This window comes from Pteropus vampyrus, unplaced genomic scaffold (genome assembly GCF_000151845.1).
Source record: "Pteropus vampyrus isolate Shadow unplaced genomic scaffold, Pvam_2.0 Scaffold11, whole genome shotgun sequence".
NCBI classification, from domain to species: Eukaryota; Metazoa; Chordata; class Mammalia; order Chiroptera; family Pteropodidae; genus Pteropus; species Pteropus vampyrus.
Window position 1 is genome coordinate 994509 of NW_011888792.1, and position 18556 is coordinate 1013064.

General features: G+C 39.4%; 1 protein-coding gene across 1 annotated transcript in view; it reads left to right on the top strand.

Moving 5' to 3' along the window:
* Nucleotides 1-18556, top strand: part of CMYA5 (cardiomyopathy associated 5) — a 97933-nt gene that overhangs the window by 34598 nt on the left and 44779 nt on the right. Inside the window, exons 2-4 of the mRNA XM_011377392.2 lie at nucleotides 2374-12604; nucleotides 16672-16767; nucleotides 18146-18379. Of these exons, the coding sequence (XP_011375694.1) occupies nucleotides 2374-12604; nucleotides 16672-16767; nucleotides 18146-18379 (10561 nt within the window). The remainder of the gene's footprint in view (nucleotides 1-2373; nucleotides 12605-16671; nucleotides 16768-18145; nucleotides 18380-18556) is intronic.

Genomic DNA, 18556 nt, shown 5'->3' on the forward strand with positions numbered 1-18556 from the left:
TACTGCACTCCTCGGCATTCAAAATACTGACTTCCAAGCTACATGCTGTAACCTTAATTTTTAATTTTATCCTGCTTCTGTTAAGTTAAATAGAAGGGAGGAGTAGTAGGAATTGAAAATTCTGAGGAGTAACTTTAAAAAGTTATGTAAAAGAGCCTGAAAAAAAATATTCTAAAATTTCAGTCTAGAACCAAGATAGGGCATTAATTCTTAATTAAGTTCAGTAAAGTACTTAATACTTTAGTATTAAGTTTAATACTAAAGCAAATAAGTGAGAGCCAGAGTTGCCTGGGAAATGGAGAAACCAGTTCTTCCCACTGCTTTCTCGCCCTTTTCATTCATGGCATATATAGAAAACGATATTATTTATGGCACACTTGGGTGAATGGATGAGTCTGCTTGCTATTGAAGATAGTGGCCCAGGGGCTCTGGCTGCCCCAGGCTCTACCTGGCTTTGGTGAGGGCTAAAGAGATCAGGATCTCAGCAGTCCCTAGCCGTTTGCCACAGACTGCAAATTCTGAAGTTTAAGGAAAGAGAGTAGAATGTACCTGCTGGTCTTGGCTCTTAGCGTAACCTAACAAATTAGGAAGGGTTCAGGGTAAGCAAGAAAGGCATGCATTATTAAGTTTCATAGCTAGGATTGTTTAGGCCTGTGATTTTCAACTCTGAATGCATATTAGAGTTACCTGGAAGCTTTTAAAATATAAAAACATAACAATGCTAAGACTCTACCCTAGTACAATTAAATCAGAGTCTCTGTGGGGAGGACTATGGGTGTTATCAATATTTTTTAAATGCTCCTTACAGGTGATTTCTAAAATGTGTCCAGAGTTAAGAACCACTAATATAAGCAGTGACTGATGATTTTAAAAAATTATTAGCAAGAGACCTAAATTCTAACTGAGTGCATTTTTAAAAGGACGTTCATTAGATACTTATGCTTAGTGGTTTTTTATCATAGAGAGTATTTATTTTTGTTTTGTTGTAGAAAGGTGTAAGCCAGTCAGTAGTTTGTATTTATCTCAAATTGTAGCCATATCCCTAGAAAGAAAGAGCCCTTGGAGTTTTAATCTTGAACTTAATGTTTATGAAGTGATGGCAGATATGACTACTGAACTGGTCAGGAATGGTAACAGTGGAGGTTTAAACTAAGCCTTAAAGAGTAGATAGAATGTAGATATGCAGAAAAGGTGGAGTAAGATGGGAAAGAAGCATTCTAAATGGAAGAACAGCATGAACACAGGGGAGGAGGAGGTTTAAAAAAATTCCAGAGTATTGTAGAGTCTGAGACAGATGTTCAATGGCAGTTGAGAGGCAGCCAAAGCCAGCCATCTCTTAAGGGGACATGAGAGCAGTCCAGGGAGACCACCTTTCCAAATACCTTTAGCAGTTGAAAATGACCATTCCCACGCTCCCGTAATCTCTAGTCCAAGGATTGTATGGAAGGCCTGATTACAGATAATGTTTATTGAGCACTAACTACATGCCAGGCACTTTCCTTAAGCATTTAATGTACCTGATTTAATCTTCACAACAACTGTATCAGGTAGGTTCTGTTATTACCTCTGGTTTACAGATGAGGAAACTACAGTACAGTAGGCTGACATTTTTTGTGATCTCTGTATATTCTGTGATCTGTGTCCTTTTTATGGTCCTGATTCAGAGTTCCCATGATATATTTAGTGGACAGCGAATTATAGAGTTAAAATGTACTATGTTGGGGTAGGTGGAGTTGGTGCTTTGAAATGAGGTCAGCTAGGAATCAAAGAGCTAAGGATTAGGAACTTTTTTTCTATAGGTATGAGAAATTTCACTGAGATTTTTGAACAGGGAATACATGATAACAATTTTTAGTAAAGGTGGTCTGGAAAGATGGGCAGGATGAATTGAGGGTGGGGGAGGGTAGGAGGTAAATGTGATACCTGCTGACCATTTAAGAATCTAGTGCAATTATCTAGAGGTGATGTGATAAAGAGCTAGGCTGGGGCGGCAATAGTAGTAATGGATGGCACAGACGCGGGAGCTGTTATGAAGGTCCTGGTGACTAGAGAGTGAGCCTGAGTGACTGGGTGAGCCCCGGCAGGTCGGGGGCAATCCTTATAAGTGGAGGTGATGAATTTAATGTTTGCTTTTTTTTGAGTTTGGGGATATTGAGTCATTCTAGCCTGGGATGTGTTATTGTATTTGACAATTTTAAAACTTTATTTTGTATATTTCTCTGTTTTTGATATGGGTGGCGATATTTATTTCTGTATTTTAATTTCACATTAGTCCTTTACCTGGTAAAATGGTATTTGCTTATTATCACAAGTAATTAATATAAGGTTATTTTATTATAATATAATTATTAATGTTATTATTACTTACTGTAGGTTATCAGACCAGGACGAAGAGGGCAAGACCAAGCAGAAGTGTATCATATCTGACCCCTCCTTTTCCATGGTGACAGTTCAGCGGGAAGATAGTGGAATAACCTGGGAGACCAATTCAAGTAGGTCTTCCACTCCTTGGGCTTCGGAAGAAAGTCAGACTTCTGGTGTATGTAGTCTAGAAGGGTCGACTATGAATCCTCCTGCAGGGAATGTTTCCTTTATTGTGGATGAAGTTAAAAAGGTTAGGAAAAGAGCGTCTAAGTCAAAGCATGGCTCACCATCGTTGCGTCGCAAAGGCAACAAAAAAAGAAATTCCTTTGAATCCCAAGATGTACCAGCAAACAAAAAAGAAAATCCTTTAGTTTCAGAAGGCCAGGTACTGAAAACCCAGAAAGAGAAGTCATCTACTGGCGATTATGATAAAATGAGAAAAAAGAAGACCACCTCAAATACACCTCCTATTACTGGAGCAATATACAAGGAACACAAGCCGTTAGTGTTACGACCAGTCTACATAGGAACAGTACAATATAAAATTAAGATGTTTAATTCAGTTAAAGAAGAATTAATTCCACTACAATTTTATGGCACATTGCCAAAGGGTTATGTAATTAAGGAAATACATTATAGGAAGGGGAAGGATGCATCCATTAGTCTAGAGCCAGATTTAGGCAATCGTGATTCTAATATAATTTCCAAAACTGACAAATTAGTAACCCAAAGCATAGAAGATGATAAAGTAAAAAAGCTTCCTTCACCCTGGGGAGGTACGCTGTCCAAAGGATCAAAGTCCCTGACCTCCTTATTTAGTCGTGAAGATCAAAAAAAAATTTACGTTGATTCTCCTCTAAAGGCTGCATCTGCCACCAAGCATGCAGATTCCTCTTCTATAAATGACACAGTAGAACTAGAAACACAGCTCAGCCCTTCACAGTCAGTGCCACAACAGCCAGGTGATGAAGCAAAACCTTCTGAAATGGAGCCTTCCTCTCTTACGCCTGATACATCTGCAACTGTGTTCCCGGAAACAGCAAAGGAGGAATTCGAGTCTGACGTACAAGAAGCTGTAACTTCAGAGCATGACTCTTCAGTCTCACCACCTTTAGTGGATGATGTAAAGAAGGAAGATGTGTATTCTGACCATTCAATTTCACTGGAGGCAGAGAAGGATTCTCTGGAAACAGATTCACCAGGTCTGTCAGCATCTATCCAGGAAGATTTTGGCCCAGAAAGAGAAGAACTGGACCTGACTTCACTAGAAAAGGCAGAACCAGTTTCCGAACAACTAACCCCTCCTCATCTTGATGTCAAAGGAGAGAAGAAAGAAAACGTGCCTGAGCCATCTATTTCTCTTTCTGAACAGCTAGTATTAGAGGAACCAGTGGAAGAAGAAATGGAAACTTCTCTACCAATAACTGCTACCTCTGAACCTGAAGATTTTAACTCAGTGGAAGAAGAGATCATAGAACTTGATTACCCAGAAAGTCCATCGGTTTCTGAGAAGCCCCTCCCACCACATTTGGCCCCTGAAGTGGGAGAAGAAGAGGAGACCATTCTGCCATTACTGACAGCATCAACACCTGAACATGCTGCTTTGTCTGAAGAAGAAAGGGAGGAAAATGAGTCTGTTTCTACTGATTCTGCTTTTGTATCAGAGTATTCAGTCCCACAGGATATGAACCAAGAACTAGAGAAGCAAGAAGTTGAGGCAGTTTTTCCATCCAATGTAAAAGCTCTGTCTGAACATACAGTTTTGTCAGAAGAGGAAAATGAGGAATTTGAGCCTTATTCTCCAGCTTCAGCCTCTGCATCAGAACACTCTCTCTCACCATCCATAACTGAGAAGACTTCTGAATGCCAGTTCCCACTGTTTTCAGCAGCTACACTGGGACACATGGTCCTGTCTGGAGAAGAAGCCTCAGAAAGTGGGCATCACGCTCCAGATTCCACATCTGCTTTTGAATATTCAGTTCCAACACAGGCAACAAAAGAGTCACTCAAGAAAATTGATGATATGTCCCCATTAAAATCAAAAGGTGTTTCTGAGCACATGATTTTGTCAGAAGAAGAGAAGGAAGACACTAGACTGTATTCCCCAGATGTGGCCTCTGTGTCTGAACACTCTCTCCCCCCATGCATAACTGAGATGACGTCTGAGTGCCAGTCACCACTGCTTTCAACTGCTGCATCGGAATGTGCAGTCCTATCAGAAGAGGACCCAAGAAGAGAGCGTTTCACACCAGATTCGACATTGACTTCCCAATATGCAGTTCCACCAAATATAGCACAGGAATCCCTAAGGGAAATAATTGATGATGTGCCCCTGTTAAAATCAAAAAATGTTTCTGAGCACATGATTCTGTCAGAAGAAGAGAAGGAAGACACTAGACCGTATTCCCCAGATGTGGCCTCTGTGTCTGAACACTCTCTCCCCCCATGCATAGCTGATGTGACTTCTGAATACCAAGCCCCACCACTTTCAGCCACTCCATCTGAATATGTGGTCCTATCAGAAGAAGAGACAGTAGAAATGGAGCGGTACACACCTTCTTCCACCTCAGCTTCTGAATTTTCAGTACCACCATATGCAACACCAGAATCAGAGGAGGTAGAAATTGTCCACAGATCCCCTTTAAATATAAAAGGTGCCTCCTCACCCATGAATTTCTCAGAAGAAGAGCAAGAAGACATTGGACCTTTCTCTCCAGACTCCGCATTTGTGTCAGAATTCTCATTTCCACCCTATGCAACTCAGGAAACCGAGAAAAGAGAATTTGAGTCCGATTCTTCAATATGTTTAACATCGCCATCTGAACATACTGTTTTGTCAGATGAAGACACTGAAGAAGCTGAACTTTTTTCTCCAGACTCAGCCTCACAAGTTTCAGTCCCACCATATAGAATACCAGAAACAAAGAAAAATGAAATCGAGCCTGATTCACTGTTAACTGCAATATCTGCTTCAGGGTATTCCTACTTTTCAGAAGCAGATGAGGAAGAAATTGAACCAACAGCTGCTACACCTGTACCTGAACATCTCGATTCATCACAGAAGCAACAAGCTGAACCTTCCCCTTCGATATCTGCACCTGAAGACTTGAGTCTGCCACCTGCAACAAATAAAGCAGAGAAAACAGATGCTCAAACAGCCTCAACGTCTGTATCTGAATATCTCATTTTGGCACAGAAGCGGGTAACTCAAGGATTTTTAGAACCTAAGTTGGAAGATTTGATTTCACCGTATTTAACCAGTGAATTGGAGAAGGGAGAAAATAAGACTAGTTTATCAGGAGCTGCAACCCCTGTTTCTTTACCTACACAATCATCCATGGTAAAGGAAGAAACCAAATCCGTTTTGCCTTCATCTCAATATTCCGTTTCACCTGATTCAGTCCATGCATTTAAGAAAGAACAAGAACCCGAAGGATTGCTCACTCCAAAAGCTGCAAATGAACAGATGGCTTTGTTAAAAGTTAAAAGTAAGGAAGAAATTGTGCCTGAATCTGAAGAAGCTACATCACGTGGATCACGGGATCAAGAAATGGAGCCTCAGCCTCCAAATGTTCCAGGGTCTGGGATGAAATATTCAGTTCTGCCTGACTTGGTAGATGAGCCAAAGAAGGATGTCAAATCCAATTTAGCTCCAACTGTGACATCTGAACTAGAACAGAGAACGCTGTCGAGGAATGAGCCCGAAGTAATAAAACCATATACACCAGTAAAAGAAACATCTTTATCTGAACCTGAGATTTTATCAGCATTAAAAACAGAAGTGAAACATGATTCTAAAACAACTGGTATACCTAGAGTACTGCATTCAACTTCACCAGGAGTGGAAAAGGAAGTTGAACATGGACCATCCACACCAGAATTTTCAGCTTTATCAGAAGAAGTAAAGAAAGAAATTGAACCCAGTTCTTCAATAACTACATCTGTAACTAAGCATGATTCAAGCTTAACCAAATTAGCAAAAGAGGAAAAGTCAACAGAGGTTTCTCTTACCACCCTTGTAGAGTATCCACTCTTAACAAAAGTAGAAAAGAGTGAATTAGGAAGTGGTTTGCCACCACGGGTAACATCTATAGATGAGCATTCACTTTTTAAAGGAGAAGAAAAGATAGCAATTAAAGCTAGTTCTTCTCCCACTGAAACTGCTGCATCCAAACATCCAGCTTGGTCAGAAGCAGAGAAGGAAATTAAATTTGATTCACCTCCAAGTGTATCCTCTATATCAGACCATTCTATTTTGTCAAAAGTAGAAACTGAAGAAGTTAAACCTGTCTTGCCAATAACCAAAACACTGTCTTCTCAGCATGCAGATGTATCTAAGGAAGCAAGGATGGAAAACGAACAAGGTCTTTCATTTTCTATGGTCCTTGACTCTGAACGTTTGGCTTCATCACAGAAAAAGAATTCTGTGTCTGCCTCAGAGGTATCGGGGCCCAAACATGTGCTTTTGCTCAATCTAGGTGGCGAGATAGAGAAACAAGGAACTGAACTTCCTTTCTCGCAAAACATGTCACCTGCACCCAAACATATAGTTCCAAAAGGCATAAGTGAAAAGATGGAAAATTCTTCTCCCCAGATGGAAAATTTAGAGCTAGAAGATTTAGCTCTGACATTACCAACCCTTAGTGATGATAAGAACAAACAGGCAATGGAGATATCTCTTACAGCTCAGGGAGATTCCCTGTCAGAAAAACAAGATCTTGCTCTGGCAGAGCTCTCTTTGGAACCTGATAAGGAAGACAAGCTACACCAAGTATCAGAATTACCAAATGCTGAGTTGGAATCCACTAGTGGTTTAGGTAGGCAAAGTGCATCTGTGGATACAAAACTAATAAAATCTCCCACAACTAAAACAAAGGATTCTGTCTTAGAGAAGGACCTAGTTGAGCTTACGAGCAGAGGAGAAGGTAAAGAAGAGAACAGGGAACTTCAAGTACCAACTACAGTGCCTAAAATTTCAGAGCTTTCATCATGCCTTAAGGAGGAACCTCAGAGTCAAGAAATTAAATCTATTTCTCCTAAGGTAGTCAGCTTAGAGTCAAAAAAAGCACTTACCCCTTTAGTTGAAGGAGACAACCCAGAAGAACTTCATCCATATGCTTTTTCTTTAAAAGGATTATCAGAAGGCTTGAACCATTCAGCTGACTTTAAAAAGGGAGAAAAACAAGAAATAAGCTCATTAGGAAATTTGAAAGCACAAGTAACAGAGAATATTGTAACTACACTGAATGAAGAGAGAGACCAACCAAATACATTCCCTGTACCCCAGAGTATAACTGAACCATCAAACATCACTTCTCACCTTCTCATGGAACAAGAGAAGCCTGAAAAAGCACTTCATTCAGATCAGGCTGTTAAATTACCTGATGTAAGCACATCTTTTGTGGATAAACAAGATCTAGGTATTAAACAACTTTCAATTATGAAAGAGAATTTTCCTTTAGAAGAATCAAAATCACTTGTGATAGCCGAGTCTGCAGGTGTTAAAGAAACACAAATGAAAGATACCCTTATTTCTCCAAAGGATGAAAACTGGATGCTGGAAAAGCCAGAAAGAGATTTGGCAAGTAATCATGAAGAAAGTGTACTGGGATCTGTGCTGCTAGCTTCCTCTGCCAGTGATGATCTGATGACAGGGCAGCTCAAGGCTGTTCTGTCAGATAAAGACCATACATATGAAATCGGAAAGCAGGTTCTGCCACATTCTGCTGGAGAATCACATTTATCATTACAAAAACCAGAATCTCTTGTTATCTCCAGTGGTAACAGTGAGACCTTATCAACTAAAACTTCTGAAGAAGACATAAAGCTGGCCCCCCAACCAACATCTTTAGTTCCAGCTGGAAATGTAGAAAGAAATAAAGCAGAGGAGAAGCAAATCCTTTCTTTCACGGGGAGTGAAAGTTCAATATTGGAGAAATCAAACACAGAATTTTCCATGCCTAGCAAAGGAGACCACCAAGAGGAAATCAAACTACCTTCTGAAAGAATCCTTCAGAAACCAGTGTCTGGCCCATCAGTGGAACAAGTCATATCAGAATCTATTCCTTCTCCTGGCAAAGCAGCCCATTTCCAGGTAGAAGATGCAGAACCTGCACTGGGTAATAAAAAAGCGGCACATGGGAGTATGTCTCTTTTACCTGGAGAGAAGCCATTAGAAGAATCAAAAATGGTTCAGTCAAAGGTTGTAGATGATGCTAATGAAACAAGGAAACCAACATCTGAAGTGAAAATACCCACACAAATAGAACCTCTCTCCTCAACCCAAGAAAATGAAAGACCTCAACCCCCAGAATCACCTGAGATGACACAAAAGCTGCCTGAGCAACCAAAGGCAGTTAAACCAGGCCTTTCTGAAGAAAAGGAAAGGAAAGGAATTTTATCTTTCACATCTTGGGTGTCCAGTTTGTTTTTTGGATCAAGCACTCCAGATAGCACAGTTGCTGAAAAAGAAGATGTAGAAACTCAGCCAAGTCCATCTGTAGAAAAAGCAATGACTGTGATAGAGCCTAAAGGTACAGCTCCAGCTGACTTTAATGCAACTGAGAAACCAGCTGATCATCTGGTACCAGAGGCAAAACTTATAACTACTGAAGAATCCAGAGATACTTTGGTTAAATCTGGTGAAGGTCAAGACTTTAAAGAAAAACCTACACTTTTATCAAATGTAGAAGTTCTAAAACAGCCAAAACCCAATTTTGAGGTGTCCAGTGAAGATCATGGGAAGAAAGAAATCCTAGACTCTTCAGAGGAAATGGGTCTAAACTTAGTTACTTCTGTTGATGGTGAGGACCATCTTCAATCTTATTCTCTCATGAGTGAGGAATCCATTATGGAAGAAGCCAAAAATGCTGTTCCTCTTCATGTCACTGATAGTAAAAGAGCCCAGAAGCCAGAAATCTCTCCTCCATCTAAATGGAATATTTCAGTTCTTGAACAGCCAAGAAGTGATCAAAAAGAAAAATCACTCTTTTCATTTGATGTAGTAGATAAGATGTCACAACAGCCAAAATCAGCTTCTTCTAGCTTCACAAATAAAAATATTACAAAGGCATCAGAGAAGCCAGAGTCAACAATTTTGCCAGTAGAAGAATATAAAGGCAGTTTAATTGATCTTGGTGAAGACAGACTAAATAAAGAAATGCCAAAACCTACTTCCTTGAAAATTTCTGAAGAGGAAATAAAACTCAGGTCTGTTAGCCCAACTGAGGAAAAAGATAACTTGGAAACCAGATCATATTCTTTGGCAGAAAAGAAGGTGCTGGCAGAAAAACAAGAAACTGTGGCCCCATTAGAGCTAAGAGATAATAATGAAATAGGAAAGGCACACATTACACATGCATCTAGCCCTATTAAAATGGAGGAATCAAAAGCGGCTGCTGTGCTGCAGCAAGTCTATCAAAATGAAGACCACAAAGAAAGACACAAAATTATTAAGGAGGAGAAAGGAAAAGAAAAAGCAAAGCAGTCACATGTGTTTTTAGAAGGAGAGAAGCAGCAGGAAATTCAGCCTTATTCTGTGACTGTAGCCAGGTCTCTGCCCGAAGAATCAGATGTCTCTTTAAGTCATTCTTTGGGTGAAACTTGTCCATTTTCATTAGCTAAAACTACATCAGTTACTGAAAAATCAGAAATCATAATCTCAGAGGCTCACCCAGAAATCAAGGAAACAAAGACAGTAGCAACCCAACCACATCTGTTAGAAGAAAGTGAAGTACTGATGGAGAAAACCAAGACTTTCTTTCCAGGGGATCTTTCTTATCATGATGAAATAGATAACCACTCTTTTCCTAAGGAAGGAAATCTGGTGTTGGAAAAATCAAACAGGGGTTTGGCAAGTCAGAATGAAGAAAAGGGACTGGTCACAGTATCAGAGCTGTCAAAAGGTGGTTCAGTAGATATCGCAAAAGGGAGTATGAAACAAGGCTCTCCATCTAAAGAATCTGAAAGGATTTTAGATCATCCTTTGGATGAAACAAAGATCTTAGAAACACCACCATATTTGTTGTCATCAGTGAAACCACAAGCACTTGTTTCAGAAGCTTCTCCAGAAATTAGTACAGTAAAGAAACAAATTAGTACAATGATGAAACAAGAATTGACTCCAGATAGGCATTCAGTCCATACTATTCAGACATCAAAAGAGCAAGCATCTGAAACGTCTAAACAATCTGTTCTTGTTTCAAAGCACCACTTGGAGGCTGTAGAAGCTGCCCATATAAATGAACCACGCTCTTTAAGCAGCAACTATGCTCAATTTATAACAAGTGCAACAACAACCAATGCCAATAAAATGGTTTCTACTAGAGAAGTATCCGAAGAACCTGAAGATACATATGAAAAAGATGAAGAATTTTCAATGACTAGTAAGCCAGCTGGACTTTCAGAAGATCAAAAGAGTGCCTTCAATATCATTTCTGAAGGCTGTGAGATTTTGAATATTCATGCTCCTGCATTTATCTCTTCAGTTGATCAGGAAGAAAGTGAACAAATGCAAGATAAATTAGAATATTTGGAAGAGAAGGCCTCATTAAAAACTCTACCCCTCCATGATGATAGTGAGGCAGTCGCTTGCCATAAAACATTGGCGAGTAAATTAGAAGATTGGGATAAAAAAGTCACATCACTGAAAGAAAGTAAACAAAAGGAAACTCATAAAACAAAAGAACAATTATCCACAGACTCAGAAACTGGTGATTTACCCTTTAATCAGCCCACAATTCCCAGTGAAGAGGATTATTTTGAAAAATATACATTGATTGATTATAACATCTCCCCAGACCCAGAAAAACAGAAAGCTCCACAGAAATTAAGTGTTGAAGTAGAATTTTCAAAGGAAATTCCAGAAGAAACTATCTCATTCCCAGAGAGTTCAGAGGAAAGTGCCATAGAATGTGAATATGACTTGGTGAAATTAGATGAAAGTTTCTATGGACTGGAAAAGTTATCTCACCGAGAAACCCCAAAGTCTTTGGTTATCCAAAAATCACCTGATAAAGATGCTTCGAAAAGCGCAAACAGAGATGTGGGTTCCAAGTTACCTGGGATGCCTTTATTTGATGCAGAAGAAGAGGTTTTGTCACGAACTCAGATACTTCCTACCACTGCTAAAGCCATTAATCCCGAACTTCTGGAGGAGCCACCTGCACTTGCATTTTTATACAAGGATCTGTATGAAGAAGCAGTTGGAGAGAAAAAGAAGGAAGGGGAGACAGCTTCTGAAGGTGATAGTGTGAATTCTGAGGCATCATTTCCAAGAAGAAATTCTGACACTGATGATGGAACAGGAATATATTTTGAGAAGTACATACTCAAAGATGACATTCTCCATGACACATCTGTAACTGAAAAGAACCAAGGCCAAGGTCTGGAAGAAAAACCAGGTGTTAAGGATGATTTATACCAGCCAATAGCAGCAGAAGGGGAAATTTGGGGGAGGTTCGGAACTATTCTTGGAGAAAAAAGTCTGGAAGAGGAACAGAAAGCTACTTACGGAGAAGGAGAATCAGTAGGCCACATGGAGACCCTTGACAGTGTAGCTATACAGAGCAAAGTTCCCATCACTGAGGAAGTCAGAGTGGTCACCCAGAAGATAACCCATGCGGTTCCATTTGAAGACACCCATCATGTTCTGGAGAGAGTAGATGAAACAAGCAATCAGAGTGATGAAGCAGCAAATGCTAATCCAGAGGTCAATCTGAATGTTCCAGTACAAGTGTCCTTCCCAGAGGAAGAATTTGCATCTGGTGCAACCTGTGTTCAAGAAACACTGCAAGAAGTACCTAGCATCATGGTCCCACCCGAGCCAAGTGAAGATAGACTCCGCAATAGCCCTATTCAGGATGAGTATGAATTTGCTGAATCCCTGAATTATGAAATGGTTACTCAAGACACTTTATCAGAAGAACTGTATTCAGAATCTACTCCTGAGTTTGTGTTATCTCAAGGGAAGGAATCCTCTGAACACATCAGTGAAAATGAATTTGTGAATGAGGTGGAACAAAGTATGTCTGCTGAACAGAGAGAGTTGGGCAGAGAGAGGACAGAAGAACAATTATTATCAGAGTTAGTCACGGAGGAGGAACAGAAGGAAGTGAAAAAGTCCCAGATTGACACATATTGCTACACTTGCAAAAGCCCAATTTCTGCTGCGGACAAGATATTTGGCACCCACAAAGACCATGAGGTTTCAACGCTCGATACAGCTATAAGTGCTGTTAAGGTAAATAGATTTTAAAGCATATAGGTATGTAATAATACATGTACATTGAATTTGTTTTTATATTTTCTCAATTTTAAAAATGACCAAAAAACTTAAGAATATTTCACCAGGCATTTAGTTAAGATCAGTTGACAAACCATTTATTGTGTATACACTGTGTCAAATACTGTTCTAGGTTCTGGGGATACCAAGATAAATAGCACAAGGCTGCAAAAAAGCCAAATAAATTTAATTTTTAAAATATGCTTTTGAGAGTAAAACAGCCATTTTTCTATTACCCACAATATCATCCTTTAAAAATACACATTACATTACATTGAGCAATTTGACTGCAAGTTTTATTAAAAAAGACAGGAAGACATTTTAAATTTCAGTTTCCTCCATATCTTGTCTTTATCTATCAAATTAATGTTAGAAATGGAAAACCTTTGCATTCTTTTTAGCTATGTCTATAGAATCCCAATTTAAAAAATTAGTTACAACACATATTCTTATGTATATGATTATAAATACCCTTGTTCCCAGAGATACTACAGGAAACTAACCATTTAGTCTTTGAGACTCCCATCTCCCTTCTGACTGGAATCTTCATTCTTGTCTCTTCAATATATCATCTAGATAGTAGCCAGAATGATCTAAAACTGAAAATAATAACAAGAATCGAGTACTTACTTTGTGCCAAGCATTGTGTTAAGATCTTTATTAAAAAAAAAAAAGTTCTTTATATACAAGATAACTATTTTCCTCACAACAACCCTGTCATTGTCATCCATTTGCAGATAACAACATGGGCTCAGATAGTTTAAGCGATTTACCCAAGGTCATGGAACACAGAAGTAGGATTGGTACCCAGATCTATGTGACACCAGAGTTTTTGCACTTGGCTGTATAGCCATATTGCTGAGCTCAATTATTTGCTAATGGTAGTGATTTTAAATATGATTATTCACTTAGATCACTGTTAAAAATTGCCATATTATTTTGATTCGGTAGGATACCGTATTAGAATCTTGCACTTTTTTCTCCTAGAAAATTAATCCTTCTCCACTCATCTGATATCTGTTCTATTTCTCCAGGGTGAAATTTTATTGAAACTTTACCTGGTAAAGTTTAGGGGTAGGAAAGGGAATGATTTCTTTTATGAAACTCAGGCATTGGGATGTGTTAGCAGCACTGACATGCACACCATTCTTTGATTATACTTGGTTTTGTTAAGTAGCAACTGCTGGGCACTGTTAGCAGAAAGAAGACTAGATGTTTTTCAGCCTTCTTAATTATGTTTTGTCTCTCTCTGTGAGTTTTAGAAATTAAAAAGTCATTCTGTCTAAATATTGTCAATTTAAAATAAATTTAAAAGTGGGGATGTTACCAGAGAGTGTGGATCCTCTCCCAGCATGTTGTCCAGGTTCTTGATGTCTCGAACAAAGAATTGAGCAAGACACCGAAATACAGTAGAAAAGTTTTATTAGAAAGGAAAGTACATTTCCAGAAGTGGAAGCAGGACTGAGCAAGAGAAGCGTAGCTCAAAAGGCCTGGTAACAAAAGCTTTGGGGATTTTATCCCTTTTTGCTGTGGGTGGTTACTTTTCATAGAGGAGTGGGCTTCCTTGACAACTAAGATTGACAGGGCTCAGTGATTCATCATTTTGCTTTCTGTGCATGTTTGTTCCCAGAATTCAGTCTGTTATAATATTAATGAACTTCTGGGCATATACATCATATTATAATGATGGTATAACGAGGCTCAGGTGAGTTGGTGGTCAGTGGGTCTTCATTGCACACGTGCGAAATGAAGGTCATTGGGGTCTTCATTGCACGAGTGCGAGTGACTGGCTTAAACTGGTACCTAATTCTCTGCCTACTGATTTCTTTGTGTGAGTTAAAAAATGCCTTCTGGCTTGCTTAATTGTGGGCGGGTTAGGGTGGACCCCTTCTAGGATAGGATGACCTCAGCGTCTTTGTAGGCAGACCCAAAACCCCCTAACTAACTTTCCTGTCTAACTCTTTTCTAAGAGCCATGAATCCCCTTATTATTGGTATAGATTTTGAGGGCCCGGAGGTCTCTTCTTCTGTATCTGCTTCCTGCTGAGAACGCCGCAGTCCCTGCCTACAGGGGTTTCATGGCGCTCTTTCCCTTTCTGTCTCAGTCAGGGTGGGGTCTTGGGTTTCCTGCTGAAGTGCCACCTCAGTCCCTAGACAAGGAAAAAGAAGACACAAACTTATTATTGATTTGCCTATTAAGTGAGTAAAGGGAAACAGGCTTGGTTAATATATTTCTAAAGAGTAAAAAAAAGACCTTTGGCCTAAAGTCCCCTTCCCTCTCAGACTCTAAGCCCTGCCTGGCTTAACACCATTTCTGTTTAACAGTAGGCTGATGACCCTTATCAATAGCCAGAGGATCTGAGTCACCAGTGTCCAGCAATTGTCAGGATTTGAGGAAGAGGGCCTTTTTTCCAACGAAAGAAGGGAAGAAAACTTTAGGTTCACTAAAAAGATTAACTCTGCAAGAGATGTTCTATTTCATTTTCTGCTAAAAGATTAAGAATTTTACAAGTGATGTCCCATCTCAGGGAAATATGATGTCTCCTGCTTTAAATCCATTAAATTTTTTTTTTTCCTTGATCATCTCCAAACAGTATGAGAAAGTAGAAAACTAGTTGCCTAATGCTAAAGAGGCTTGCTTCATTTTATTAAATCTACTGTGAGGATGAAGAATTGGTTGGCAACTTTTTAAAATTAAAAACCTATTTAAAAAGTTATAGCTTGAGAATTCTGTAGCATCCTGTGAGTAGGCCATTGTAATTATTCAGAAACTGCTGGTTGCTTTTATGGATTATCTAGGTCCTTGCTTCTCTCCCTACTCAATCCCCATTGTGATGGCTTATTTTGTCTGTCACTTGCTTTCTTTCTTCACTCTCTCCTTTCCTTCTTTCTCAATATTTATTAACCTGCCATTTCATGTCAGGAACTATGCTAAGCATTGGGAATGAAAACAAAAAGGAGGATGGATTTGTAGCTCCCTCAAATTAGTACACCATTTTGGGGGCAGTGTTCTGAGAAATGAACCTTTTGGGAGTGAGTGAAATGGTGGAGTGGGACTGGGAGGGTTAGGGGAGGTGTCTTGGAAAGGTGAAGCTTGGATGAGCCTTAAATAAAATAGAGTTCCTTCAACAAACAAGGGCAGCGAGAACATTCTAGAGATAGAGAATACCATGTGAAAAGGCACATAGGTGAGAAAGAATCCAAGGAAAGATGGGCTTGTGTGACTGGAGCCTGGGAACTTGTGGAGAAGAGGCAGAGGCTAGAGAGGGAAGTAGAAGCCAGATCCTGAAGGGGCTTCCATTAGTATAATTTCTCCATCATTATGTGGATAGTGAATCAGGCCGCTGAAGCTCTGTTATTCTGTGTTGTTACTTGTTAAGTTTAGCAGGATAGCTATGTATATAACTGGATAAAGTAGGCACCATCTTCCCACATCTCCCATCCATTTTCTAGTTGGCTGTCACTCTTGAGTATTTTTAACTCTTTGAGAATCATTAGAACTTTTAGGTCCCTTTAGTAGATAGTTTCTATCATTTGGTATGCTGGACTTCTTGCCTGGTGACACTCTGATCGTGTCTCAGGGTCAGGTGCTCCAGGGTCACCAGACGTCATTGATGCAAATGTGAGAAGACTACTCAGATAGGTTGGACCAATTCAGCAAAAAGCCTGCTATTAGAAGAAAGACAATATATAAAAATCAAAGGAGAAATAATTCAAATTCATAGTCCACTAAAGCAAATACGCTTTGAACTCACTAACTTACCAAGAAATTCTTCCTGTTGTATGAGAAAATAAATTGCTTTTCTATTGCTCTCACTCACAATCCTCCTAATTGTTTATCATACAGAATTATCTATAGTCAACTTGGATGAAGCAGCAGAAAAATTTAGATTGATTTATTAGTGAGATGGTATAATAAATCTTTACCAAACATACTAAATTTATGAGGACATTGGAGCTCACTGTTTGAAGTTCTTTTCCCAAATGTCATATACTTAAATGTCATATCTTAATTCTTCTCCTCAGGTTCAATTAGCAGAATTTCTAGAAAATTTACAAGAAAAGTCCTTGAGGATTGAAGCTTTTGTTAGTGAGATAGAATCTTTTTTTAATACCATTGAGGTAAGTTACCATGTCCCTTTTACTTTGGTTTGTTCGCGGGCCTCACAAGTAAATGATTCTGAGCTAAAAGGATGTGAATAGGGGTTTGTATGTGCATGTGTGGTTTGCCATTGTTGCTTTTGTTTCATTAAATCTGAAGGTCCTTAAAGTCTTTCATCTTTGTGTAATCTGTGATACTACTTTCTTTCTAATGATAAATGACTTCCCTTTAAACACACATAACATATTTATTGGGCACTTGCTATGATAAGGCAAATGCTTTACATGCCTATCCAATTTAATCTTCACAATAGCCACATGAGATAGGTGTTATTGTTATTTCCATTTTATAGATAAGAAACTGAGACTTAGAGTTAAGTATATTACCCAAGGTCATAGTAAGTTAAGAGACAAGATTTGAATTCAGGTCTGAGTTCTTGCTCCACCATTCTGCCTTTCACTGGGTTAGCTCTGCAGAAATGCTCTAAGTCACTGCCCAAAGTCCCATGCCTAGGACAAATGAGTATCTCTCATGGTGCTATTGTCTTCGATGTGATCATGCCCTCATAACTGCTGGCCCTTGCTCCCTCTGCAGTGAAGAGAGGGCAAAGCAATACTCCATCTGTATACAGAGATGGCCCAGGCGTCCCCACTTGTCAATTAGGAATGGCAGAGGGCCCCTGCAGAAGGCTGGTGCACAGTTTTCTTATCACTAGGGCAACTCCACATCCTAATTTGCTTGTGAGACTTTTGCTTAACAACTCCAGTCATAGGTGAAATTAACACTTGGTAATTACTTTTAGTGCCTCCCCACTCAAAGTGTCCCTTTTAGACAGTAAATTATATGATCACCTTATCACTAGCCCTCTAGTGATGACAGCCAGGCATCTGGGTTTGTCCAGATGAGCATTAAAGTTTCTCCTGGGAAGCTGACCCCTCCCTGGAGAGCATTTATGAATGTAGTACCCTGTCCAATATCCTGGTTGCTACCCACCTCTATGATTTTAGTGGAGTGGCAAAAATAGCACTAAGCCCTCTTCACTACCTGAAGGCCATGGGTCTCCATTCACTGTGATGTCATTTTCAAGTTTTATCACGTGGGAAAGCAGGTGGGCTAGACTTCCATACAAATATCTTTGTGTGTGTGTGTTTCATTAAATAATCTTTCTTGAGGATGCTCTTACAGCGAATTTTATTACAAAGATAACTATGTCAAGGGGCGGGGGGTTGGTGGGTTGAAAATTTAGACTGTGCATAAAATCTGATTCTCTTATCAGGATGCCCGAGGTCAATTCTTTAAAAGGCTGGTGTTTCTCTATAAAAAGAAAAAGAAAAGAAAAAGAAAAAGATATGTACTTCTTATTTCATTCAGAGGTTTTTTTGTTTTATTTTGTTTTAGGAAAATTGTAGTAAAAATGAGAAAAAACTAGAAGAACAGAATGAAGAAATGATGAAGAAAGTTTTAGCACAGTATGATGAGAAAGCCCAGAGCTTTGAGGAAGTAAAGAAAAAGAAAATGGAATTCCTGCATGACCAGATGGTCCACTTTCTGCAGAGCATGGACACTGCCAAGGACACCCTGGAGACCATCGTGAGAGAAGCAGAGGAGCTTGATGAGACCGTTTTCCTAACTGTAAGCACCAATTAAAATAGGCCCAAATACCTTGCACCCACTTTGGCCCAAGTCTACCTTTAAAAATTTGTCATTCAGTATTCCCTAAGGTCATATATATCTCTATGGGGTTTCTACAGTTCTGACATTTAAAAATTATTGGAGCATGCCTGATGCCTATGGAAAAGGCCCGGCAAA